Below are 26,620 nucleotides of genomic sequence, written 5' to 3'. Positions count from 1 at the left end.
AACATTGACTGATGCTGATGCTGAATACAGTCGGACCACAGGACTGTGTGCTTAGCCCAATCATTTTCACCCTTTTCACACACAATTGCACTCCCATCCGTTTTCAAAACCATTGTGAAATTTGAGGACAACACCACAGTAATGGGTCTCATAATGAATAATGATAAGAACCATTTCAGAGGAGACCCATCACATAGCCAGATGATGCTCAAGCAACAAACTGGTTCCGAACACCACCAAGTCTAAAGAGGTCATTTTGGATTACAGAACAACCAGAACAGCATTCCTGCTCCATTATCCATACAAGGTGGGGTCATGGAGCAACATAAAATTACCTGGAACTCCACGTTACGGCTGATCTTACCTGGGCATTGAACACCTCGGACCTGGTGAAGAAGGCCCAACATGAGCCCAACAAGGGCTCTTCTTCCCGAGGAGGCTCAAGCAGGCTGGTCTCTCCTCCCAGTTACTGGCCAGTGTCTATAGAAGCACCATTCATAGTATTCTGTTTCTGTATGACTGTATGGTATGACAGATGTACAGCACAAGACAGGAAGGACTTGGCCTGGCTGGTGAGGGTAGCCTAGATGGCAGGATGCCTGCTCTCCCTGACCTGAAATCAGTGTTTGCTGCCCGCCTCCAGAAGCCCTGCGGCATTAGCGCAGGTCCCACCCGCCCAGACCACAGAATGTTTGTCCCCCTGCCTTCAGGATGGAAATATAAAAACTAAGACCATTAGACTGAGGAACAGCTTTTTCTCCAGAGCTGTGAACTCCATCACCCCATCTGTACATACCCAGCCCAGTCCCTAGGCACTGAGACACATTTCTATGGCACCCTTGCACATGCACTTACTTTGCACACAATGTACTTTGTATTTACTGTTGCATCTTACTGTTGACTGCTGCTATAATTAATTACATGTTTGTATTGTCGAGTATCTCTTTTAATCTGGTTCATGCTGAGAGTACCAAACAGAATTTCATTGTACTATGTACGATAAAGTGTTCATTCATTCTATAGAGTCCATCATCACAACAGGAAAAAGTCAGTTTCAGTACAAAACCACTGAACTGTAGTTGTTTCTACAGCAATGCAAGACCAAAGTTTATAAACAATGAAATGACACTAATCTAATGAGAAATTAATTAAATGCAGGGACCTAGTAAACGAATCATGTTTTAGAAGGTCATTTTTACATCCAAACATGACACTGTTATAGAGGTAACCTGTATGTCAGGGTTATTGTTGGGATAGTTGTAAAATCTTTGTAAATATGAAATGTAAATATAAAATACCAAAACAAACAGACAAAAATACACTGCATCAGGAATTAACATTTAGAAGTTGTTTAAAGTACAGTATTTTCAAACTGAAATGTAAAGCTAATTTAAAAATATTTCCATCTGTGAAAACATTTTGTCCATATGCTATCAAAATAGCTTTTCATATAAATCTCATTAGAAATCCATAACAATTCAAGAAAACAGCATAGGAATTGCACAAACCTCATTAAAATATAGGCATTTCTTAGTGTGTTTCAGCAAATAACTATTTCAGTCAAAAATTACTGAAAGCCAGAACAGACTGAAAAGGCACAGTAGGTCTTCTGTTATTCAGTGTATGTTCATGGGAAGCAAATTTTACAATTAGAGCATTTTAAAAATATTTAACATCCTGGATCTGTACGCTCCCTACTTTCTCAGTGGCAAGAATAAATAAAATTACAAATAAATACATCAAAATCTTCAACCTTCATCAATTAGGCTCAGATCTAAAGAGATTCCTCCAATCCATTAATTTATCCTTCATAGCATGGTTACCCAAATACCTGATCAGTATTTTCAAAAACATGTTCAGTATTCAGGTAAGAATCTATTATATTTAACATGAAGCCTACTGAAGTTGTGGATGTGGTGAACTGTAGCTGAAGACTGGAGATAATGAGGCCAAATCCCTCAACACCACCCAGACCTGTACAGGTCTACATACCACCCGGGTCTCTGTCAGCTAGTATATTACTGTATGAGAGAGCTGAGACACCAACTCTGGTCTTTCAGGAGACCAGAGACCTGGGGTCTGCACATGTGCAGCAGGGCATTTTTGCCTCTCTAGTACTCCCTTCTCCCTGTCCCTTCTCTCTTTCACTCTCACATTATGCAACTTTGTGGAAAAATTGACCCAGTTTTTATTGCCAAGAAAGTTAAGGTTGGCTAATCAAATGTAGGTTGTGTAAGTTTATCAATATGCTTTCTCTTTAATTCTGGTTAACCCTGGTTTAAGAGCAGATCAGCATCCCTGCTTTAAGACTGGGGTAAGAGGAAGAGCTCTACCATGTGTGATTCAGTCTGTTTACATTAAAAGTGCTATTAAATGAGTTGTGTGTTCAAAGTCAGGGATGGATCAGATTCATCATCAGCCAATAGGAGCGACTCGCTGTAATATATAGAAAAAGCAACATTCTGTTAACATTCTGAGCTGATCACCTAGTACTGAGTGACAACCCTGAACTGGTGATCAAGTATAAGCTCTACTAAACCCTGAACAGGTGGATGTGGTTCACAGTCAGGCTCTGCTATTCACTCCATCACAGATGAGCTAAGGGGGAGCTGGAACTATACATGTCACTCAGGGAATGAGAGTTTGAGAGTTACTGCGAAGAGGATGAGAGTTACTGGAATTAAAGTTTGAGGGTTAGAGGAAGTGAGAGTTTGACCCTAACCCTAGCAACGAGAGTGTAAGAGTGAACGGAATGGGAGTTTGAGGGCTTTATCATCCCTAATAAAGAGTAAAACCCTCCCCGTTCTCCAACAGAAATGCATTCATGTACATAATATAAAAACCAAACTTTCCTTGAAGGTATGTGAACTAATAAAAACAAGAGTAACATTTCATTACAGCATCATACTTACTCAAGGCTTATTCAGTACAGATTATGGACTAATTTGCTAGCTAAAGAAAGAAATACAGAATTTATGAAAAGAAAATATTGTGATTGTGTCCAGGACTCACTGACTGGTTTGTTTTTCATGCTCATAAAAATTTGTGTCTGTACTGGAATACCAAAGCAGAGTTGACCAGGATGACATCTTCACTGAGTCATCTCCCTCTACGTGTGCTGGTGGGGAGTGTGTGGAACTATGACAGCATCTGCAGCAGTGTATGTACTTGTCCATGAAAACACATGTGCCTGTGTGTCTGTGTCTGACATGCAAAGGTCTTTAGTGTTCAGCCTCACCAGAAGAAATGTATGAGTGCACATGTGGATGAGTCTGTGTGTGTGTTACATGCTCACTGCTACATCAGTCCACAGCATGGTGTTGTCTGTGCGGGCAGTGGGGGGTTGTACACTCTTACTGGTACATCAGTCCACAGCTTGGTTCTTTGGCATTGGCTGTGTGTGTGTGTGTTACACTCTCACTGCTACATCAGTCCACAGCATGGTTCTTTGGTGTTGGTTGTCTCTTCCTCTGGTGCTCTGAGCTTCAGCAGTGGAGGGTCTCCGCTGGCAGGAGTGAAATACACTGTGGTGGGCGTGACCACCTCCTGTGCCTCCTGCGTGCTGCCCTGTGGGCCCAGCTCAAGCAACGCTGGCTCCTCCTTCAGGGCCGTGGGGGCAGCAAGAGGGGGTGCAGGGGCAGGGCGTTTCTGGAGCTTGGCTGCGGCTCTCTGGCGCTTAAGGTCAGCCAGCGTATGGTGTGATTTCTCTCTGTTCATGTTGTTACTGCTCCACTCAGCAGGCCCCGCCTCTGGTGCCAGCTGGTAAGAGGCGCTGCGGTCCAGACGCCCACCTCCCCGCAGTTCACCTGCCACATACGTTGAGGAGGAGGGGGCGATAAAGGTCCCGCCATTCCCCAGAAAGGACTCTCGACTCCCACCTTCCTCCCTGTCCTCTGGCCACAGTGCAGCAGCTGGGATTCTGCTCACGCCTGCCACCTGCAGCACATAAGAAGTCAATGCTCGGTTAGGTGCCACCAGACAGCTCTAACGCATGGCCCTGTGTGAAAGGACTGACAACTCACCAGTGTCAGCTCTGCGTCCGTCTGCCTGTCCTCGTCATCATCCACAACCTCCGCCTGCCGGCCCCTACTCTGCCACACCATCGCCTCCTTGTGGTGCTCCCGCCTGTACAGACTGCTTCGCTCATTCACGCTGGTGCGCCTCACCACCTTCCTGCTCATGGGATGGGGGAGAGAGAGGGAGGGAGAGAGAGAGAGAGATTGGGGGGGGGGGAATGGTGTGATATGCACATAAATCTGAGTAATCTTAGTAAGTATTTTATGTTTGTGTCCATCCACTTCAATATTTAAAACTGAGAAAGTGGCAGTTGTAGATTAAAGGGTTCTAAAATTTACACACACATGCAGACACACACATAGCCCTTACCCTCTGCTGCTGGCACTGGATGCTCGTCTCTGTAATGTGCCTTTGTGTCGTTCCTGGCTCCTCATGATGGCATCATGTTTGTGTTTTAGCTCCATCATCTTGGTCCTCACCTCCTCATCCACACACACATCTAGACAAACATACCAAACATTGTGTAGTCACTTACACACACACACACACACACACACACACGATAAAAGGGCCCATTTTGGGCTGTTACCCAGAGGAGTCTCTTCCAGGACAGACTTGGCATTTAAATCTGCCCCATGGGCCACCAGTAGCTCCACCATATGGATCTGTCAAAGCAGGAAAACTAGTATTATCTTTATGCAAGGCACCAGTACAAACTAGGGTTAGAGGTAGGCAAGGTACCAGTACAAACTATGGTTAGAGTCAGGTTGCAGATCTCACAGAAATGTAAATAATTCAGCTAATTAACAGATATGAAAACGTCAGAAAAAGTGCTCAAGAAAATGCATAATTTAAACACTTGTTAAACTAGACAATGTCTCCTCTTTAGAAGAAGAGGAAAATAGAAAATATCTGCCTATGGTTTAGAATTTGATAACTCTTAGTTTCAACCTGTGCCCAGCAGGAGGCGGCATGTAACGGTGTCCAGCCATCATCGTCCTTCTCCTCCACAGACACACTGTGCTCCAGCAGGACCTCTGCCACAGAGAGGTAGCCATTAGCAGCTGCGATGTGCATCTGCGCTCGCCGCGTGGGTGGGAGGGAAAAGCACAGATGAGTTTAGAAGCTTTTATAACTGAGCTGACTATCTCTGTGGTCTTCTCCCTCTCTCTAACACACTCTCTTCAGAATTCTGTCTCTCTTTCTTCAGTATTCAGTAATCTGTCTGTCTGTCTTCTGTATGCTTTCTTGCTCTGCTTTGGACTCTGAGGGGAGTCTCTGAATCTTGAATTACATAATTTGCACATTCTGTTCCTTTTTGTGTTCCTCAGACATATTTAAAGTCATAAAGAAATAATTTCATAAAGTCATAATTTTTGTCTCTCCTATGTGTGTGTGTTTTGATCTGGTCTGTGGCTGTCTCACCAGAGTAGCCCCGTGCTCATGTGGGATGTTGAGGTCTGATCCCGCCTCAATTAGCTGCTTAATGCCTGCAAGCATCTCCTTCTCTTTGGCTCCTCTACACTCATCGATGCGTTCCTGGGTTATGCCTGCAGATATGCCCACGCACACAAACGCATGCACACCCCCCCCCACACATACACACGCACGCATGCATGCTAAGGTAATGAGGTTTAGGGTAATGAGGGTCAGGGTAATGAGGGTTATGGTTAGGGTAGTGAGGGTTGGGATTAGGCTAATGAAGATCAGGGTAATGAGGGTTAAGGTATTGAGGGTTAGGGTTTGAGTAATGAGAGTCAGCATAATGAGGGTTAGGGAAATGAGGGTTAAGGTTAGGGTAAAGAGGGTTAGGGTTAGGGTAATGAGGGTTACTCACCCTGTTCAGCCATGACCACCTCAAGCAACTCCAGGGTAGCTTCATCTTCACACAGGTCATAGGGCATGTTACCATCCGCATTAACTGCCAATAGATCTGCACCCCTTTGTAGACACCCATATACAACATTACTATTACTAACACTATTAAACACACAAGGTCACTACTATAAATACAAACCAGCCATAATCAGATACAAACTAGGTGTGGCTAGAATAGATCTACAATAACAAGATTTCAGGGTGTCTAAAGAAAAGCGTTATTACATTATCCCAACTCCTCCGACATTAAACCGCACTCCTCCCAAATCTTCCACCATCAAACCTTGCACTACCCAACTCCTATAGCACCAAACCCCGCACCTTCCCTCTCCTCCACCACCAAACTTTGCACATCCCAAATCCTCCAGCAGTCTTCATGCTGGGGAGCTGTGAAGGTCAGCCAGTTGCTTACATTTATGGGTCAATGAGAGCAGAGGTTTTCTGAACAATCTACTGGCTACAGGTAGCTTCAAACCAGTGTCTCGTGTCTTTGGTTTGAGAGTGTTAGTACAACACATGTTTATGTATTTGACAGATTTCAAAAGATTTTCCTCAAATCACAGATGCATTTGCTAAAATCCTAACTGCATTCTGAACATAGAGCCTCAAAACCACACAGGTCAAGGCACTTCTCATTGTGGTTACACAAATTGCAGATGCTAAAAGCAGTGCTAAAGTAGAGGGCAGGCACAAGTAAAATGCAAACTATACTTGGTATAATGAGATGCTGCATTTCACTGAGATTCATCTACCAAAAACCAAAAAACATAAATGCCTCATGACATTGACTGACCCCACAAAAGTGCTTAATTTGTACAGTTTAATCACTAGTCTTGCCCATAGGATGTTGGTTACATCATGAAGTGTGCTGAAGGAAGCACCCCCCCGCAGCAGACGGTGGGCACTCACGCTTGCACAAGAAGCTGCACCAGGCCTGTGTGTCCACATGTGGCAGCTGCATGCAGGGGTGTCCACAGCTCACTGTCGCAGGCGTTAACGCTCGCCCCCATCTCCAGGAGGCAGCGCACCACATCTGCAAAGTCATCGATGCAGCACTGCGGAGCAGAGGAGCACGATCACACCATTTCACGTTTCACCTTAGAGGGCTGGGATGGACCTGGCAAATGCAAATGCAAACAAACCAGGCAACAGCAGACTGCCGGCATGTGCACGCACACGCACACTCACACACACGCACACTCACACACGCACACACGCACACACGCACACTCACACCCCTCCCCCACCTCCATGTCTTAATGTACATGGCCTGAGGTTACTCTCAAATGCCTTGTCCCCTGGAGTAATGCCAGTACCAGACTGAACTTCTGAACCAGAGCAAGATGAAAGTTTGTGAGATGGCTGTACCAGGCTGCTCCCCCACTATCACTAACCATCCTGCCTGCTAGCACGGCATACCTTTCAGGCTTTCAGGACTAGGAATGTTGTGTTTTAATTATGAGAATGCTGTGTTTTTTCCCCTGGAAAGGCTAAAAAGTAGAAGTGATCATTTTTAAAGTGACCTTGAGTGTGAGAAAAGTGCTATATGAATGTAAAGGATTATTATTATTATTATTAACACTCTCATACAAAACACAACAAAGGAACATCTACACCAGCAAAGCAATATAAGAACACATGTGTATGAAGGAGATGACAATTTCATACCTGGTGCAACGCCGTGAGACCATCTTCATTAAACAGGTCCGGACTAACACCACTGTTCAAGAGCTGCCTCACTGTAACACACACCCCCACCCCTGATCAACTACCATAACACATAACATACATATACACAATCAGGATCAGCTACTGTAACACATACATTCACCACCCTAATCACCTACCACTAACACACACACACACACACACACACACACATCAACTACTAAGACATACACAATAGGGGTGTACTGACGATAACTGATATTTAAAAAATGAAAGACTTTAATAATACATATATATCATAAAACAACCCCGTTCCAGTAAAACAAGAGACAAAAACACACAACAAACAAATATATAGATGAATTTGATTGATAGTGTTGTTTTCTTTACATTTTCTGTAGCTATATCATTATCATGAACTCTTTAGACCATGACGACTGTGGTTAGTAGCCTGCCTTCTCCTCACTGCCTCCCCCGAACTCTCTCTCTCCCTTCCCTGGACTTCCTCACCCCCCCCCACCCCCGCCCTCCCCCGAACTCTCTCACTCCCTTCCCTGGACTCCCTCACCCCCCCGCCCTCCCCCGAACTCTCTCACTCCCTTCCCCCAACTCTCTCAGTCCCTCACATCAACAAACATGCAATAATTTAAACCTACATGCATAATTTTATTTTGCCTATGTTATACACTCATAAATCAGATAAATATCACATCTTTGTTAGAAACTCATTTTGGGTATGAACTTCGTGTGACTGCGTGTGTTTGCTGTAATTCTGATCACAGTTTCTAGTTCTAGTGTCAGCTCAAATTTGAACTCCTCAAACTCTACTGGAATTCTCAGTGAAATTCAGTTTAGGATTGTCCCCAACCTACCCAAAGCTCCACCACCATTTTTAAAGCTACTTAGATGTGACCATAGGGTACGAACGTGCAGTGCCATTTGGTATTTAGCAAAGTCTTTTAAATAGACGGACGGACGGACGGACGGACGGACAGACAACTTTCCCATGTTTCTAAACTACAGTAGCTCACCATTCCTACGATTAGCCAGTTTCAACACACCAACTCCAAACGTCTAAACGCTCACTAAGGACCATTATTAACACCACTTAACCTCCCGTGTGATGCTCTTACCTTCCTCCTGATCATTCCTGGCAGCTGCCTCCAGTAGGGTGATGTTGCTAGGGAACGTCACCTTCTTGCTGCGCTCCTTCCCGCTATGTTTTTCCCTGTCGCCTTTCTGGGTCCCTCTGGACATGTGAGCATTCTCCTTCTCCATGACCGCCCAGCTCCTGAGCTGCTGTGCTCGCCGCTTCTGTGCGTGTTTGACGCGCTCGGTGGCAGACAAGCGCCCAACACTTGACATCTCCGCCAGCAGCTCTGCGTGCTCTGCCATGGCCACGAGCCCCCTGCCCCTCCACTCGCTCCTGCCCCTCCCCTTTCTGCTGCTACTGATGATCTGGCTTCACACTCCGAGCTTTCTCAAGGCAAAAACATGGCCTTCTTCAGTTCTGCAGCCAAGTACATGAAGCCTCAGAATTCCAAACTGCTGTCAGTCCAAGCTCATCAGGTAAGGGTTATTAACTTGAAATCAATCAAACAGCCTGAAATTAGTAAGCCAACATCCTGAATTAAGGAAACAGTCAGTAAACAAAGCAGTCACACTGAGGGGTACATTAAAGAAAACATTCAACACAGTCCAGCGACTCCAGTGACATCCACACCCAAGAGGACCACTTCAAAGATGGGAACTGAGAAGGTGACCAGAGGCCTCCATGGTGAGAAGGTGAGTATAAACGTCTAGAATAATAATTCTCTCCCACCTTAAAGGTTTGTCTCAACAGGTCAGAAAAGAAATAGTTGACAATTTATAACAAATCTTGTGAATTTACTGAACAAAAATGGTTCATTGGCCTCTTGTTTCAATTTTATTCAGTCACAGGAGAGATGCAACTCCAAATCATGTTTGTTTCCAGTGTCACTGAGCAAACATCGGGGGTCAGATCCATATTGGCTCCATATACTCTGTGAATATTTTCCTGTTTTCCCAATGGGTGCCAGTGATGCTGACCACTGAGGGATGTGTGAGGACTGGAAGATGAGACTCATGTTAAAAGGTGTCGAGATCAAAGCCTGATCATCTTGTGGGGACAGTGCTGGAAGAAGGACCCTGGGAATGGTGTCATCACAGAAACAGCAGCCGTTCCAGCTCACACTAGTGACACTCGCTGCAACCTAAAGAGGGAGATCAAAGAAAAAAAATGCAACAATGTAATACAGGCTGAAATGTACAAGTAAGCGAGAGAATGAGCAAAAGATACCAAAACACTATTCCAAAAATCTTATTACAAAACAAACCGTGTCGAGACACAATCAATAATCGGAATCACTGAGGAACTTTACTGGAAGGCTCGGTATACAGGCACAAGGCAAAAAATACTTCACAATGAGACAAAAGAAAACCTGGTTTATATGGGGAAGTAATTAGTGAGGGGAAAAGGTGAGTACGATTACTACTGAAGCAAGGCGGATCAGGTGCCTGGCAATCAGGGATCGGGTTGCTTGAAGACATGACAGACAGACTTTCATTAATATCGACAATCTGAACAGCAGCTCTGCGGTTATTTGGGGCCATCACAATTTGAGGGTGTGGTCTTACACTCCACCCCTTACTTTGAGTGAAGGAGCCTGTCACCAGTTCACTGGTTCACGTTGCTATGTCTTTGTCTTCCCTCATCAGCTATCCAGAGCCTATTCTAACATGACTTTCTAATTATAAACCTTTTCCTTATCCCTCCCATCGCTCACTGTTATACTGACTGACTGACTGACTGACTGTCTGTCCATCTGTCCGTCTGTCTGTCCGTCTGTCCGTCTCAGATCTTCCTGGCCTTGTATGCATTATTCAGTGAGATCTGAGGGATGGTCATCCTGTGGAATTGCTGCAGTGTGGGGACATAAGCTTACAAACTCCAGCCAGACTAGTGTGGAGCAGGGCCTCCATTTCCCATGACATAGCTACGCTCTCGTGCTGACTGTCTACAAAGTAGGATATCCTTAGACAGACCAGGAAAACCTTTTATGTACACACATACCTAGATGCGCTCACACCCACCAATAAAAATGTGTCAAAGCTCAAGAAGAAATACAGAAGTCAAACGTGCATCAGTGAGCTGAATAACAACAAAACAACAGACTAGTGAAATGCCCATGTCTGCATAGAGGTATAGCATTTGAATTGATTTTTATTAAACATAAGCTTGCGGAATTTTTATACCTCTTATACCATTTAATACAGGACGAGACAGGTAATCAGTGTAACTGGTGAACAGGAGGAATACGAGCAGATGTCATTGTATATGTCAGGACTGTAGCAGCAGAGTTTTGAATGTGTTGAATTCTGTTCAGATATTCAGCTATAAAGAAGGAATTACAGTAGTCAATACAGGAGCTGATTAAAAAATGTTTCAACATGATTAAAATTCAGAAAGGGTGAAGCCAGACAATATTATGGAAATGAAAGAAAGCAGATTTAGTGAGGGAAGAGATACGGGACTCAAGAAACAGTGTATAATCTAGAAAGTTACCAAGGCTGTGTGTGTTTAACAGTCACACCTTCAATTGTAATAGCAAAACTGGACAATTTAGAGGCCTGGGATTTGGGGTCTACCAACATAACCTCAGTTTTATCTTGATCTGATCTGGATCCAGATGAAGAAGGGAGAGTCTGTGCACCTGTGCCCTCCCACTCCTCTAAAGCAATAGCAGCTAAGAGGCACTGCACATGCTTGGTTTTCAGGGAGAAAAAAAGAATGTTGCTCCAATCTGAGGTTGAAACACGTCACATCAGTCTGTTACACAGCAGAATTCTGTGACTCAGAATGGTCAGGTACCTCGAAATGATGATGTACTGCATTTTACTTAAAACCAGTTTAAGGCAGAATTGCTCTGGCCAACACTGCATCATCCACAGGTCTCTTCTCTTACATCCAGGAAGAAAAGAAATGTTATTCATTAATCTCTAAGCAGATTTGGAGAAACAGGATCAGGGGACAGAAAAGGCTGAATAAAAATAACAGGTTCTCAGATGTCCTGACCAGTAATTAAATCTGGATCAGCGTAAGTATGGTTAATTATGTTAGCCAAGATTCTAAGAAAAATGAAATGTTATAGTGGTAAGCAATTAAATAAACCAAGGTTCTTCTTGAGTGTTTACAATTAAAGTCTACCAAAAGCTTTAGACACTGTTCAGACACCGTTTTATTCCTGACTGAACAATAGCTGATGTCAGGTTCTAGGGACCTATTGGCCTTCCTGGGTATAAAAAAGCCTCTTTCTCATATTGCCTGATTCCTCATCTCACTACATAACCCAGCAGGCAGTTCATCAACCAACCCAGCACTCCACCAATCCTGAACTTCACATTAGATCATCATCACCTGACTATTGACTTCACTGTGTACTTGGTTATATAAGCCTGTCTCACATATTAGGATTTTGCGAAGTATTGCCACTAGTTCTGACTGTGCATACCGAGCGTTATTTTCTTGATTGCTTTCCCGTGTTTTCAATTGTGTTTTTGCTCTCCGGACTACTGATTTTTGCCTACCCATTTTGTATTGTTTGCCTGATTAGTTTTTTGCTCGCTGGTTATTGGACTCGGACTGTTTACCTACATGATTTGGATTACCCCTATATTGGCTTTCCTGGTTTCGACCCTGGCTTGTTCACCCATTACGAAGTTGGAACATAATAAACCTATCTATCTATCCATATCCGCGAGCATCTGGCCTTCCTTGTCACGTTACACTCTTCTGATCTTTTAATCAAGACTTTTGCGTTATTTATCCTTTTATCACAGCAAGCAAGTCAACTCTTATCTTCTAGTTTTTTAGATTTTATCAGACGTAGGAACAGAAAAGCATAAGCGCAGCTATAGCTCTGGCTTTTTCACCCCTACATACTTCTCATCAACCGTGAACCTGCTAGTATTTATTGTTTACATTTACAGCATTTGGCTGACACTTTATATCCAAAGGGACTTACAATTATGACTGAATACAACTTGAGCAATAGATGCTTACGGGCCTTGCTCAGGAACCTAACAGTGGCAGTGTGGTGGTAGTGGGGCTTGAAAAGGCAACATTCTGATTACTATGTACCACTGAATCAAGTACCACTGCTACCACTGCCCCATATTTACAGCCTGTTACAGCAGTTTTTTCAGTTTTTTGCCCCTGTACTTAAATTGTGAGGTCATCGCAAATGTTCTTTCCAAAACTTTGCCAACATTTTAATCTTCTTTTGAACTGTATAACAGCATGAACCATGAAGCCATCATCACCAGTTCAACACCAGTGAGAGATATGTGACAAAGGGTTAATACATAAACACCAGTTGGAGGCTGTCCCTCCAAACTGAGTGGTCAGCACAGTGATGAGGGAGTAAGCAACAAGCTTGTTTTTGTCAAATCATCAATAAACAATTTTAGAAATAATTTTGGAATTGTCAGAACGCTGCACAACATTGACGGAGTGCAGTAATGAGCCTGAATAAGCCAGCCAAGCCTGCTGTGCCATGGCATAAAGGGGCACCAGTGTGTTCAGAGCAAGGCACTAGCATGTGTGCACATGCACACAGTGCTCACATTAACCAGTGCTCTAATAGATTTCCTCCTTTTGTAAAAACTGAGTAACAGCCAAGAGTTAACAAAATTAACTGGCTGAAAATTAACTACAGCCAGTGCGATTGGTCATGAACATCATACACATAAGTGTCCATTTATTTTTATTACATTGAGGAGCTCACTGATATAGTGACGATTTTGGCCATTTTTACAGCGTCACTGTATGTTTAAAGCAATTTTGAGAGGCTAAAAGGATAACTGGCATTGAAAATTAATTCATGTATCAGTCATTTCAGACCAGATATATCAGCATTATTTAAAACATTTGTTGCTCAACCTTGGAAAGTGCATTTTCATCAGATTTCAAGTATTTTCCTTTACCAGCTATTCATCATTTTTAGATAGTAAGCACCAACAGATTACATCTTGAAAGTAACTGGTGCTAGAGTCATGGTTAACCCTAAAGTATGTAGTAACTGGTGCTAAAATTAGGGTTAAACCTGAAGTATTTTGTAAATGTTTTGTGCACAGCCAATGGTTGTGCAGAAAACAGTGACAACAGGACTGACACCTGACCACCCACATGGAGAGACAAAAATGAATGACTCAAGAGGCTAGAAAACAGTTTATCTGACACAAAAAAATGAAATGACAGTGGAGTCCACTGCAGTATCTGCAGCTGACAAACATAACATGGCAGTTTAATGCAGAGATGTACTTCAGAGGACCATACTCCACAGGGCTTGTACAGTGGATGCTGCAGCATGTGTTATGCATATTCACCAAAAACAAACCATGAGCCAAATTCTTCAAACATATCGCCAGATTTGACGAGACTTCTAACAGAAATAAGAAGTCTGTGTTGACTGGATGATCTTTTCTCTAGTAATGTTTGGTCACATATGCAACTCATGAACAAAATAATGCACATGCACCAATTTAGATAATTCACCATTTTTTGTTAAAGACACATTTTAGGTGTGTTTGGATTGAGCATTATGACAAACTGTGCATCTGTAATAGTAGGAGTAAATGAAGAGGAAGGTGACCTGGGAAGCATCTCAGAATGTGACAAACGCCATGAGAAATGAAAATGTAGGCGTTGCAGAGTAAAAAAAAGAGTAAGAAACATACAGACTGAGAAGAAATACAATTTTGCTGCTCTGCCTTGATTTAGATTAACTGAATTCATCAACTCAGTGCAACCATGAAGTTGTCGTGTTGGTTAAAGTTACAAATGTGTTAGATTTTTATGCAGCTGGCAGTTTTCAGAGTGCCACTGGTCTCACAACTGGGGTTAGTCAATCATCTGTCTCTTGATGTGGGTCTTTCACATGTAAAAGAAGCCATACATATTAATTTTGATTGGCTTTCACCTTGAACATAGGTGAATTTACTTCAGAGATAACTTAACACTGGTACACTAACTATAGCCACAAAGACTTTACAAATAGGAATTCCGTATTCCACGTTTTTGAATCTGTTCAAGTTTTATGAATCTGACGCCATATGTCTGATAGCCATGCATTATGAAACCCACATAGCTAGTCCAGTGCACTTCTTACTGATGGTACAATATTTTGTTTCCTGATAAGAACCTTTTTCCATGTCCAAAACATTACAGTATAAAGCCTTTTCCAATGACTGCACCTTTTTCATACATTATTCATTTCATTGTTGTTGTTGTTGGATTTTATTTACTGATAAATCTTTCTAATTGTTCCTTCTGTCAATCCAAGCAGAGCTACAACCCCTGAGCTGTAATGGGAGTTTGGAGTTAAGGGTATGAATCTGGAGAACATGAAGTCTCATATCTGTTGGGCTCTGGGTCAGGTGGGGGAGGGGGTTGTTTGGACTACAGATATCAGTAGCAAGTGCTATAAATAAGATTTGTTTACTATAACCAAGATCACCTTACATGCAGGCTGCCCCAAAAATGAGACGCATTCTAATGTTTTAACATTTCAATGAGACTGACGCATTCTAATGTTTTAACATTTCAATGAGACTGTGACGCATTCTAATGTTTTAACATTTCAATGAGACTGTGACTCATTTTAATGTTTTAACATTTCAATGAGACTGTGACGCATTTTAATGTTTTAACATTTCAATGAGACTGTGACACATTTTAATGGTTTATCATATGAATTCCTCTCCTCAGTTGCTCTCCAGTACAATGGGACGTCTTTAAAAATGTGTTTACAATATTTTATTATATATTACACAGCTGACAATAATAATAATAATAATAATAATAATAATAATAATAATAATAAACTATGGATCCCATACATATAAAACATCAAGCCTGATCTCCCACACAACATGTTGTTAAACATAGTAACACAACCAGTATGTTAGAAAAGCGAGTATGCAATGGCTTGACCTGCTGTTCTGTATGTCAGAAACGGCAAGTGCCTGAACTGACTTTTACATAACAGCAATAACCATTACACCAGTAGAGATAAGACCCACAAGCTTGAGTGCACGCACACGCATGCATGCACAAACAAAACAAGAAGGGAGGGGAGTCATATGAACTTTGAACTTAGTCTGTCACGTTTCAGCATGCATTGCTTAAAAATCACATTTGCATGGACACACACAAACCTGCACTTAATAGCACGATCCAGAGCACTAACATTCCAGATCATAAATATGCATAAGGTTGGTATGTGATAACATTCCTGCAAGCATTTCTCAGGAGATGTGGAGAAAATGTGACAAATCAGTTAGAGCACAAACTGACCCACAACCACTAATCACAATCCAACACACACAGACACACACAGAACTATTACAACACAACACTCACTTGGTTAGTTGGCCTGCACCGTGACATGCGCAGGCGGTCCACCCCTGTCGGAGAGCGGGGGCCAGTAGTGCTGCATGTGCTGGGGTGGGATGGGGTGGACATTTATCAAAGTTTCAGTGTGAGGTTTTACAACTGCCTATCACAGGCCAGATAAGGAGCATGGAAAGAGAATTCAAAGCAGACCTTTAAAATAAAATAAAAGAAATAAAGAACCACCCTGAGTTGAACCCTATTACCACTCATCATATGTCCTCTTAGAATAGACGCAATAGACAGGTACTCACCAAGGCACAGGTACATAATCGCCTCACTGACTTTCTAGTTTCAGAAGTTATGGATTTTGTGAACAGCCGAGGCAAGGACCATCTAAAGATACGAGGTGATTTAACTATCCTCTGAAGGGTGGAGGAAACTCCCTGATGTCATAGGAAAAAAAATGAAACTTTCTTTCTTTCCTGTGGTTTGTTTTACTTGATCATTTATCGCAATCAATTTTTTGTCCATAGCGTCTGCATCGCATTTATGTTAATTACTTTTTAATAATAATATTAATTATCATTTTTAAAAGAGAATATTGGTTATGAAAGCCTCCTAAAGTACTAGTAGCTATTTAAGTTCAAGTTTGTACCTTGTTCATGAATTTAATTGACATGTGACATTTTCCATGTGTCGAAGATTTAGAGTTTTCATTTTGAGCATTTACTGAAATATTTCACTTCATGGTCTAGATGACAGCCACAGTCAAGACTGCAAACTAAAATATAAATGTGTACTTCTGAAGCCAGCATCTGGGTCACTTCCAAACTGAGGGTGTAGAATGAGAGCACTGCTGGGAAATACAGGTTTGGGGTATGAGTGTTAGAACAGCTGGAGGAGCCGGGGGAGATGGAGTTTCTCCACCAGGATCTGGAGGTGATGTACAGGCCCCACTAACACTTGAGGGAGTGAAGATGAGATGTTTGTTATGGCATTTGCCAACCACTTACACCCAGATGTGATAGTACGCATACTCCCTGGGAATCAAAAATATTCCAGACCTTTGCTTTGTCCAGAAAGATTTAATCTCACTCACACACACACATAGAGATAATTGTCTAATGTCTAAAGTCCTGTATGTTACCCCACCCATACAACCAGTGCCTCACATCATTCACTTCAAACATCCATTAGAGGCGTCAAGAAACCCAACAGTGCATCCAAGCTCAATAAAAGGGCAGTGGTAGCTCAGTGGTTAAGGTACTTGACTTGTAATTGGATGGTTGCTCGTTCAACCCCACCACTGGCAAGTTGACACTGTTGGGCCCCTGATAAAAGTGGGTCCCTGATAAAAGTTTGGATAAAAGTGTGAGCTAAATACCATAAATGTAAACCCATGCTGCCACACACACAGGTTTCTGTCTGGACAGAGACACTACTACACCGACACACAGCACAAGGATCTCAATCTGGCCACAGACATTGATATACAGACAACACACGGCCGTCAGCCTGTACTCAGGCAGTGCTACAGAGACAAAGAATGCTGAAGCAGCAGATGTTACCACTGGACCCTCAGCAGAAGGGGTTAAAAGTCAAAATTTCTAGAATTTTTGAACAATACACCATACAGATCTAAGCTGTGTCCATGACAGATTGTGTTAGTGACAATATTAAGTGAGGGTTATGCTAAGGGGCAGCTTTTAGCTGCCAATAACTGAGACTGCAGCTGTTCTGAGAGCCCACAGAAACACGTCTTAAGATTTGAATGGACAAGGTACCACATGTTCTAAATGCACCGCACGTCATTCATTTAGCACTCCTTTCCAACAAAGGGAATTGAAATTCCTCACCCTGTTCTACTGCAGTTCCAGTGGGGTAGGACAGGTTCTGCTCAACACCCCTTCTATTCAGCAATCTCCCTCTTCCCTGAGTCTTGTGAACAGAAACCCACCCATCATCATCAGCTGACAGACGTGAGGCGCGCACTACAGTGCACATAAAGCTTGATCATCTGAAGGTCAGGATTTGGTTTTTAAGGAGCAACACTTTGCATGCATCAGGCCTCTAATCCGCTGTCTCCCCAAGCTTCGGGAACACGGCGAGGTAAGCATAACAAGGCCAGCATCCAGCGGCACTACACCTGCACTTGCTTTTTAACATTGTGTCTCATTAGATCTCAAAACATTAGATCTCAAAAACAATGACGAAACAGTTTTAGAATTTCCGGTACATCATTATCATCCTCATACTGTTATGCAGGCACAATGGGACAGCATGGCCACCAAATGGCAGTGATTATTATGGGATGTGGTTAGAACACTCACAACCTTTCATGGGATTCATTGTCACCCACTGACAGGTAAATTCACAAGGATAAATATAGTCTGCAGGATCCTAAGCATCTTACAGCTTCATCACCACTAAAAGCAGCTCAGTTGCCGTTTATTGGCATTTCATTTAACCACTGATCAAAAAATAAAACTCAACATTAGTTGGAAACATTAGTAGTAACATTAGTCATTAGTCTAGATTACACCATTCGACAAGCACAGCAAAAACAGCCCACGTGACAAATGACAAAACTACACTTTTAACTGAAGCACTTTTACCTTTTACACTATTAAGAAATGTGTACACTTATTAACCAATGTATTGGTTAAGCAATGTTTTTACAGTTTTAAAAAATTAACTGTGACTGGCTACAAAGTGAACAGCTATAACATTTATGTTAATGGAAAATATATTCCACCGTAATTCTCAAGTTATTAGGTAATGTATTCTACAGTAGTTATCTTGTTAATGTATTAATTGATGCATTTTATGTGAACTAACTAGGTAATATTATACAGTAATGATGTAGGTAATGTATTAGGAAGGGTATTCTACTGGTCCCACAATACCTTAGTGAACTCCTAGTGCATTACAACCGACCATGTCTGCTTAGATCAAAGGTGCAGGCTCTTTATTAGTAACAAGAATAAGAAAATCTACTTCAGGGGGGCAGAGCCTTTTCCTATAGAGCTCCCACACTATGGAATAACTTTCCTGTAAATGTTCGGGACTCAGACACAGTCTCAATATTTAAGGCTAGGTTGAAATATTAAGGCTATCTGTACAGTCAGACATTTTATTAAATACTTCCCATTTTGGGTAAAGGAGTGGATCTGGGGGTCCATGGGCACTGAGAGTTATGATAAACTGGGATGTTTATGGGATGTCACTTCACCTCTTTTGTCACTCAAGTTTGCTGACAAAGTGCGACAGAGTGCTGAAGTTCCAGGGTGCCCTCATGCATGTGGGTCCTTCTGGCGCTATCCGTTTATCTGTGTTGCCATGGCTTGGTCTGCTGGAGTCCATCTTTGAACATTATAGTTCCCCAATTTAAACACCTGTGTACCTGGACACGCCTCATAATCAAGTCTCTTTCCGCCGAGGTACACCTACCCCGATGTCATTTTGTCACCCTTGGTTTGCTCACTGGGGGCTTGTAAAGATGCTTTGTGATAATGACAGTCACATTTTTTTATATAGTGCTTTTTAAAACTTTGACTTGACTACTGAATTTCACCAGGTAATATAGGTGTCACTACAGGTGGTGCTACAGGTGTTACAGGTTAAAGATATTTAGTCATACACAGTTACCACAATCTTTCCCATAGTTTGAGATCTAGTGATATATCATACTCAGAAAATTACACATACTACCTACCACAATGCTCATCTAAATTTGGGGCTAGAATAACAAGTACAAAAAGCTAAAAGTCAAGATGGCTTTGTCCCTTTCTATTCTGCAGTTTTCTTATTTACAAACAAAATCAAAAACAAGACTACCTGTAGCATTAAAAATGGCATTTTACCTGAAGTAGGGGAAAACATCTTGGTAATATTTAACCTGTAGACGTGAATAATCTTTTAACATTTTTATACCCACTCTTTCACCTCAGAAATCACAGTCCACTGAGGTTATTTAGTGGCATGTGCCAATGTTCACCCATAGACATAGCCAACTCAGAAAAGGGTGTGTCATCATATGGAAGGAATGGTAGGGGCTGGGGGCATGACCAATCCTCCCAATTCCAATTCTATCCATTGGTCCCTTTTTAAAAGATGTGTGTTTTGTTTCCACTAAGAGAGACCTTCAAAGATCAGACACTGAAAAACATCAATTGTGAATGTGTATGAGGAGTATGAAGAGCACCATTAATTCAGCACTGCCAGCACAAACACACCCCTCCTTCCTGTTTCCTGTGCCTCCTCCTTTCGGGAGGCTTGCCGTGCGGTCCAGAGAATTCCCACAGCACACCTCTTATCCGCCCACCTCTCAGCCTGTGTGCAGGTCAGAGCACGCAAGAGCACGGGATGACTTTGAATGGTTTCAGAACCAGAGAATGATGTGGTGGACGCAGCTCAGGATGTAATGGCACACACCTCACAACATACTGCTGTATGAATCAGGACTAAAAGTGCAACAGCATACATTTTCTGCTTTTGTCTGGACGTAGTGAACTGAATAGCACAGATATATACACACTAAGTTACACAGGTCCTATTCATCAATTTTCCAACTATTTCTGTAGAATATTCATGCTATTAATGCAAAAATTGCAAACTCTGCAGAAATTCCTAATGTTTGAACTTAAATGTTCAAAATCATGAATGTGATTAACTGTGTATCAAGAAAGAGGAAACATAAATTTACAGCTTTTGGCTGACTGTCCTACCCACATGTGTACTGTACAACTGTACAACTGCACCACGTGAGTACAACTGTATAACTGCACCCTGAATTTATCACCTGACTATGGCACCTTGCTCCTTCTGACCTCCAGCCAGGTTTGGTTAGGGAACACAGCTTCACCACTCATGGCACACTATATTTGTACTATAATGAATTAATTGTAACCTGGATAATGATAATAATAATAAACAAACATACCAAAGAAATAAATGGTGTTCTCGAAAGGGGGTGATGTGGCCAAAGGAAAATTATTTATTAAAAAAATAATAAAATAAATTTCAAAAACTTTCAAAAAAAGGAATGCTGCTCCAACCCATGCCTAGACCAGTCTACAGACTACACATGCAAACTTGACCAGTCTACAAACTACACAGGCAAAAATGTTGTCTGCAGGCCCATTCAAACTGTGTTTCTTGTGACTGCCTAATTAACATGACTGAATCACAAGCAGTTAGACTGAAATGTTAAATGACAAATACTGAGAACTGGGCAATTCACAGCCTTTCAAAACATTTAACAAGCAGAAAAAAGCTGTTTTCTTGTCTCCGTGTTTCCATGTCTACAGCAGTGGCAGTAACCCCTGCAGTACCCAGAACTAAACCACCACAGTAGAAAAACCAAGTACAAAACCCACCACAGTAACCTATCCAGTTTATTTTTACATTTACCTGACACTTTTGTCCGAAGCAACTTGCAATTATAACTGAGTACAACTTCAGTAATTGAGGGTTAAGGGACTCAGGTATACTCAAGGACCCAACAGTGGTAACTCAGCAGTGGTGGGGCTTGAACCAGCAACTTTCTAGTGAAGTACCTTAATTACTGAGCTACCACTGCCCCACTACAAAACCCACCACAGTATTCCTATAACCGGGAAAAAGCAGGAATATGTGGAAAGTAAAGGAGGAGATGTGGATACAAGGGAACAGAAGGGCGGGTGATAGATGTGGAAACCGAACGATAAACACATTACACGAATGCCAAATACACAACACAATACAGGCGCACAGTGTGGGCTAAGAAAGCCGATGAACCCTTCTGACTGTGTCCAATCTCAACACGTTTGCACTGCTTCTTTTTTATATCAAACTTCGTTAATTACCTTTTACCGTCCTGACGAAGAGGTCAATAAAGCAGAGAAAGTGAGCTCTTAGGTTTGTGGAACTGACCTAACCTTAGGATAAAAAAAACTATGTGCCAACACTCGGTCATACAGTTATTTCTCAGAGTAACAACAATAAAATTATAAAGGCATCTGAGATCAAATTACCCATTTTTATTATCTATCCTAGATAACTATGTCCGATATTTACACCATTAACAGCTAGGCGTTAGCTATCACGCCAACGGGATATAGAAAAGAATCCAATAACATTCATCTACCGTCTACCAACTCGTTCATCTTTAGTATTACCAAATAAACACATCCAAGAACGAAAAAGCTGTGAAGAGGTATTTGCTATTGAAATTTATTCCTAAAAATCGATGGCTCCAGCTGTCCAGGTAGGAGAACCTGTTGGACACAGAACTACGCTGCGCTGTTATGCTAAATCGGTAGCTTGCTAGCGAACAAGGTAGATGAAGTAAAACGATACTCTTGAGTTCAACAGTGTTACACAACCAAGAAAGAGGAGTTTTAATGTCCCAAATGGCCTTATTTGTTGTAATCCTCTAGCAATATATACAACAGTAATTCATCCATGTACACTTGTAGTCATTAAATCATGTCACTTACCTATAAAGCCAACTCCAAAACTGTATAATAAATAAAAGTATTAGCCTGAGGTTGACAGGATGTTTCGCCGTAAGGGACTGGCTTCGACTAACACTGCACAATGAATGAATAATCTACGTATCATACATACATAGAGGGCTAAAAACGCAAACAGCTGTTACGCCTGTCTTTAATAAAGAACAACATGTGGTGGACTAGTTTTTAAAGTGTGTAGAAATATAAGTTATAATCTGTTATGAACGATAGAAACCAAAGACGTGCCAGCTAGCCTATCTTGGTAACCTGTCACCGTTCGCTGAGCTAAGATAGCTAAGCTAAAGCTAGCTACACTTACGAACTTCAAAACATCGCAAACATGCCATGAAATGTGCAAAACATCAGATATCGAGTGTATCAGACCTGTTGCGCATGAAGATGAAATTTAAGGAAATCCTAAATTCATATCCGTGTTTCTCGACGCAGTAAGATCCCAATCAACAGGTCCAGCCATGTCTCCCTCACTGCCTAACTGGGAAAAGCTTCTCCATAACAACGAGGGTGTGCTCAGAGCATCCACTAGAGGGCGCTACCAGACATAACATTCGCGGTGCTCTTAGAGGCTCCACTAGAGGGCACCACCAGAGGCCTTGTTAGAAAGCTCTCAACAACAATGTGGGGCTAATTAAATTTTGGGCTTGGTTCGCAATCATCAGAAAGTCAAGTTCGTGGTGTTTGATTAGAACACAACCTTTTTTGGTAAGACAACAGCTGATTTATACCTAATGGATAAACGGAAATAACAGCTATTAAACTATATTCCCACGAAGTGTGAAAAGGGGACTATTTGCCAAGTTTACATGTAAGACCGTAAACTACACTCAGCGACTTTGCCTGAGACACGGTCTAGTAAATTATTCCTTCCACCTCTAGACAAGTATGGCGAATCTGCAAGGGGCAAGTGAGGCTGCAGGTTCTCTCCAGAAAACAATACCATAGCCTGGTTTGCCTTTGAAATTGTGGCAGGTAATCTTGAGAAGAACCGAATCTGTTATAAATACAGCAGTTGTATTCATATGTTCATATCACAGTGATTAGGCCAATGTCAGGTGTTTGTATGTTGACATTAGGCTACTTATTACTGTGAAGTGTGAAGACAAAGACAGGTGAACTTGTGTGTTTCAGTCCTTTTAAGAGATGAGTGTGCCATTGCTGTTAAGTTTCTGGCTGTTTGCAGTGTAACAGTGGTCCTGAGTGTGTGGTCAGAGTCTGGTAGTTAGATTAATCGAATTCAATTCAACTGATTGTTTGCAACACAGCTACTAATTTCATCATTCATAAAACATTTACTATATGAATCCCCCAGGAGCTTTGCAAGGTGTTCTTTGTGGAAATAAATACACTCTGAGAGAAACAATTTACAATAGTTTCTAGATTGTAGACCAGTTAGTGCAAAAAAAAGCAACCTTTCAAGTCTAATAAATGTAGTCATCGTAAAAGTCAAAGCTAATTATGGGAAATTATAAAATCCTGTACAATTGTGATACATAATTTTAATATCACATTAACTGGAAAGGGGGACTTATGATGAAAATTTAAAAATAGAATACATATTTTAATTAATTAATTTATTCTTAGTTTATTCGTTTTTGGAATTATAGGTGCAATACAATAGCCATAAAGCAACCCCACTGAGAAAGAACATATGTTCTCAGCGATCACTCTAATAGTGAGATGGTTCCCAGGACAGTCCCTGGCCTAACCCCAGGAGAAACATCACCCTTTAATCTGGTGATTACTCGGAAAGCCACACTGCTCCATCACCATGGTGACATTTTGCGGAGATCCACAGGAAGCAAAGTGTCCTGTCGGGTCTTGATTACAGAGATAGAGGCTGTTTATATCAGTAGATGATGCGTTTATATGCTGATCTGAGGTTAGCTGTTGGCGGTTTCTGAGGTTAGAGGTTAGCTGTTTCTCTTAAAATTCATAAACACTGGGCTCTAAATAAGAGATGCTGACCATGGATCAGTGTTGAACAGAAGGCTCGGAAGTGTGTTGCACACTTCAACATGAAGATCAGTGGCAATTATCAGACCCAGATGTACAGGGAGGCTCAGACTTCATGGAGTGGGCTAACAGTGTGCGCAGACTGAAGGCACAGCTAAACTGAGAGCCTCACGCTGTCTCTCAACTACAAAGACCTTTCACCCTCTGAGTCTCAGAGGCCAGAAGGAGCTCTTTCAGATGAAGTAGGATAAGACCAGGCGACTCTGTATGTATGCGTGTGTGTGCCCCAGTGTGTCTGAGTGAGTGTGCGTGGGGTGTTTGTACAACCTTCTGTATAACCATTTATCCTATTTCATTAGAATCATATTTCATTTGCAAAAATAATTAGCTGGACAATATGATGTAATAAATTTTTTATTTTTTCAGTTAAGGTATGCATAGCCAATGTTTCAGCCATTACCCATGTAAACAGTTGGATGTTTTAAAAGTCAGTGATATATTAGTTAACCAAAAGAAGGTCAAACCAGCAATGTAAAAATGTTATATTTTTATATGTTGTACACATTTTTATTTTTTATTTTTTGATAACCAGTGTTTTGGTCAGTTGCTAATTTCTGTGGAAACAGTGGTGGTTGTTTTTTTTCCAACTTAGATTTCTGCAGTCATTATCTCTACAATGCGTATTTATGTAAAGATATTAAAACGTTTAAATAATCGGTGTGCCTTTTTTGCAAATTTTCTGTTAACATGCAAGTGTCAGATCGCTTATAATACTGCCTCTATAGATGTTCTGAGTACATTTTATGAAACTAATGACACGAAAACAGTGAAAAACGATGTCACAAGAAATGTCTGTGCAACGTGTGGAGAGAGACGCAAGAGATTCACATGGACGCTTTAAGCATACAAACGCGTCCGATGATGTGTCCAAACATAACCTCAGCGTAACTTCCACATCTTATTTTAATATATTAGTCTGTTTTTTTAATGAGTCGTCTTGTTTTATTAAGAAATACACATTCGCTTTTTAAGTGTTTATTGCTTTTTGCAAATATGTTGCAAACGAGGATTGAAAAGTAATAGTTGTACAATTTACATTTGGATGTGAAATCTGCTACCATGTCTATTAATGTGAGCATCTCCGGGGGCTGGTAGGAGCTCTCGGGTGGCCTAATGGGTGTGCTACAGGTGGAGGCTCATCACAACGCCAAGGATGTTTCTGTAGCTCTACGCCCAGCAAAATGAAGGCAGTATGTTGAACACTCCCATCGATTTCAAGTGGTAAATGTAAATTTAACAAGAATGCACCCAGGTCAAGACACGGTGTGAAGACATTTGTAGGCATTTCAATAAATAGGTTCTTATAGCCACTGGCATGCTGTAGAAAGCGCAATGAAAACTAAACGAAACAGCAGCGCTGGTGTGAAGATGTAACACCGTTGTGTCCTTTTTTTAAGTATGTAGCTAATCCAGAGAATGGCCACTACATGACTAATCTGGAACAAATCAGTTTTTCACACCAATCAGCACAGGTTCCGTCGCTTCTTTAAATATTATGAACAGTGAACATCTACTGACTTTACAAACTAAACAACATTGCTACTGGTTCTCAATGCGATTACTGCACATTTCTAAAGGGCAGAGGCAATCAGTATAGTTTTCAATCGTGCATTGTCTCCTCTCCTCTGTAAAAGGGAACCCCCGCGTCGCAGTGTCGTCGACGCGCTGGAGAGAAGTCCACTAATCCAACTTGTTTTCACTGTCTTGCTGAGAGGTAAGAACTCCGACATTAGCACTCCATTATCCAGGACAATAGCTGCAATCCCCGAAACCCCAAGTACCATCATCTATGTTCCGGAATATGTACCCTACTGTGAAGGAAAATGAGTAACTATATACGACCACTCCTGAGAGAATGCCTGAGATTCCAACATGATGCATTTAATTCAGCACCGGCTGAATTAGACGACACTTTACCAAAAAAAAGGTTCTTTTTATTACCTTATGAATTAAAAAAGATAAAATTTAATGTACAAGAAATTGCTACAACAGCTCACTGTCTGATTCCATGAATGGACAGAGCAGGATTATAGCCAGCCCGTCCGTAAACTGCCTAATTGCTTGTCGCACGTTGTTTGATTTGTTAGAGATAGGCCTATTTGCTTATCTACTGGGT

General features: G+C 41.7%; 1 protein-coding gene across 3 annotated transcripts; it reads right to left on the bottom strand.

Annotated features, from left to right (window-relative positions):
• Nucleotides 1-1,067: 1,067 nt before the first annotated feature.
• Nucleotides 1,068-22,978, bottom strand: ppp1r16a (protein phosphatase 1, regulatory subunit 16A). 3 transcript variants are annotated; one of them, XM_081697678.1, is made up of 12 exons: nt 22,858-22,975; nt 16,007-16,085; nt 8,697-9,797; nt 7,564-7,634; nt 6,805-6,950; nt 5,855-5,958; nt 5,443-5,567; nt 4,969-5,094; nt 4,607-4,682; nt 4,387-4,516; nt 4,023-4,173; nt 1,068-3,936 (listed from the first exon to the last, which is right to left on the bottom strand). In XM_081697678.1, exons 3-12 carry the CDS (start codon nt 8,956-8,958, stop codon nt 3,424-3,426), a joined length of 1,704 nt encoding a protein of 567 aa, XP_081553804.1. In that variant the 5' UTR covers nt 8,959-9,797; nt 16,007-16,085; nt 22,858-22,975; the 3' UTR covers nt 1,068-3,423. The 3 variants fall into 3 exon arrangements, with proteins under 3 accessions (XP_081553804.1, XP_026872833.1, XP_081553805.1); XM_027017032.3 differs by lacking the exon at nt 16,007-16,085 and having other exon boundaries at nt 22,858-22,978; XM_081697679.1 differs by lacking the exon at nt 22,858-22,975 and having other exon boundaries at nt 16,007-16,102.
• Nucleotides 22,979-26,620: the final 3,642 nt, after the last annotated feature.

The sequence above is a fragment of the Electrophorus electricus genome, chromosome 15 (assembly GCF_041902795.1).
Source record: "Electrophorus electricus isolate QZ-2024a chromosome 15, ASM4190279v1, whole genome shotgun sequence".
In the NCBI taxonomy this organism is placed as follows: Eukaryota; Metazoa; Chordata; class Actinopteri; order Gymnotiformes; family Gymnotidae; genus Electrophorus; species Electrophorus electricus.
Note: the sequence above shows the minus strand (reverse complement) of the source record. Positions and strands in the feature narration are given on the sequence as shown.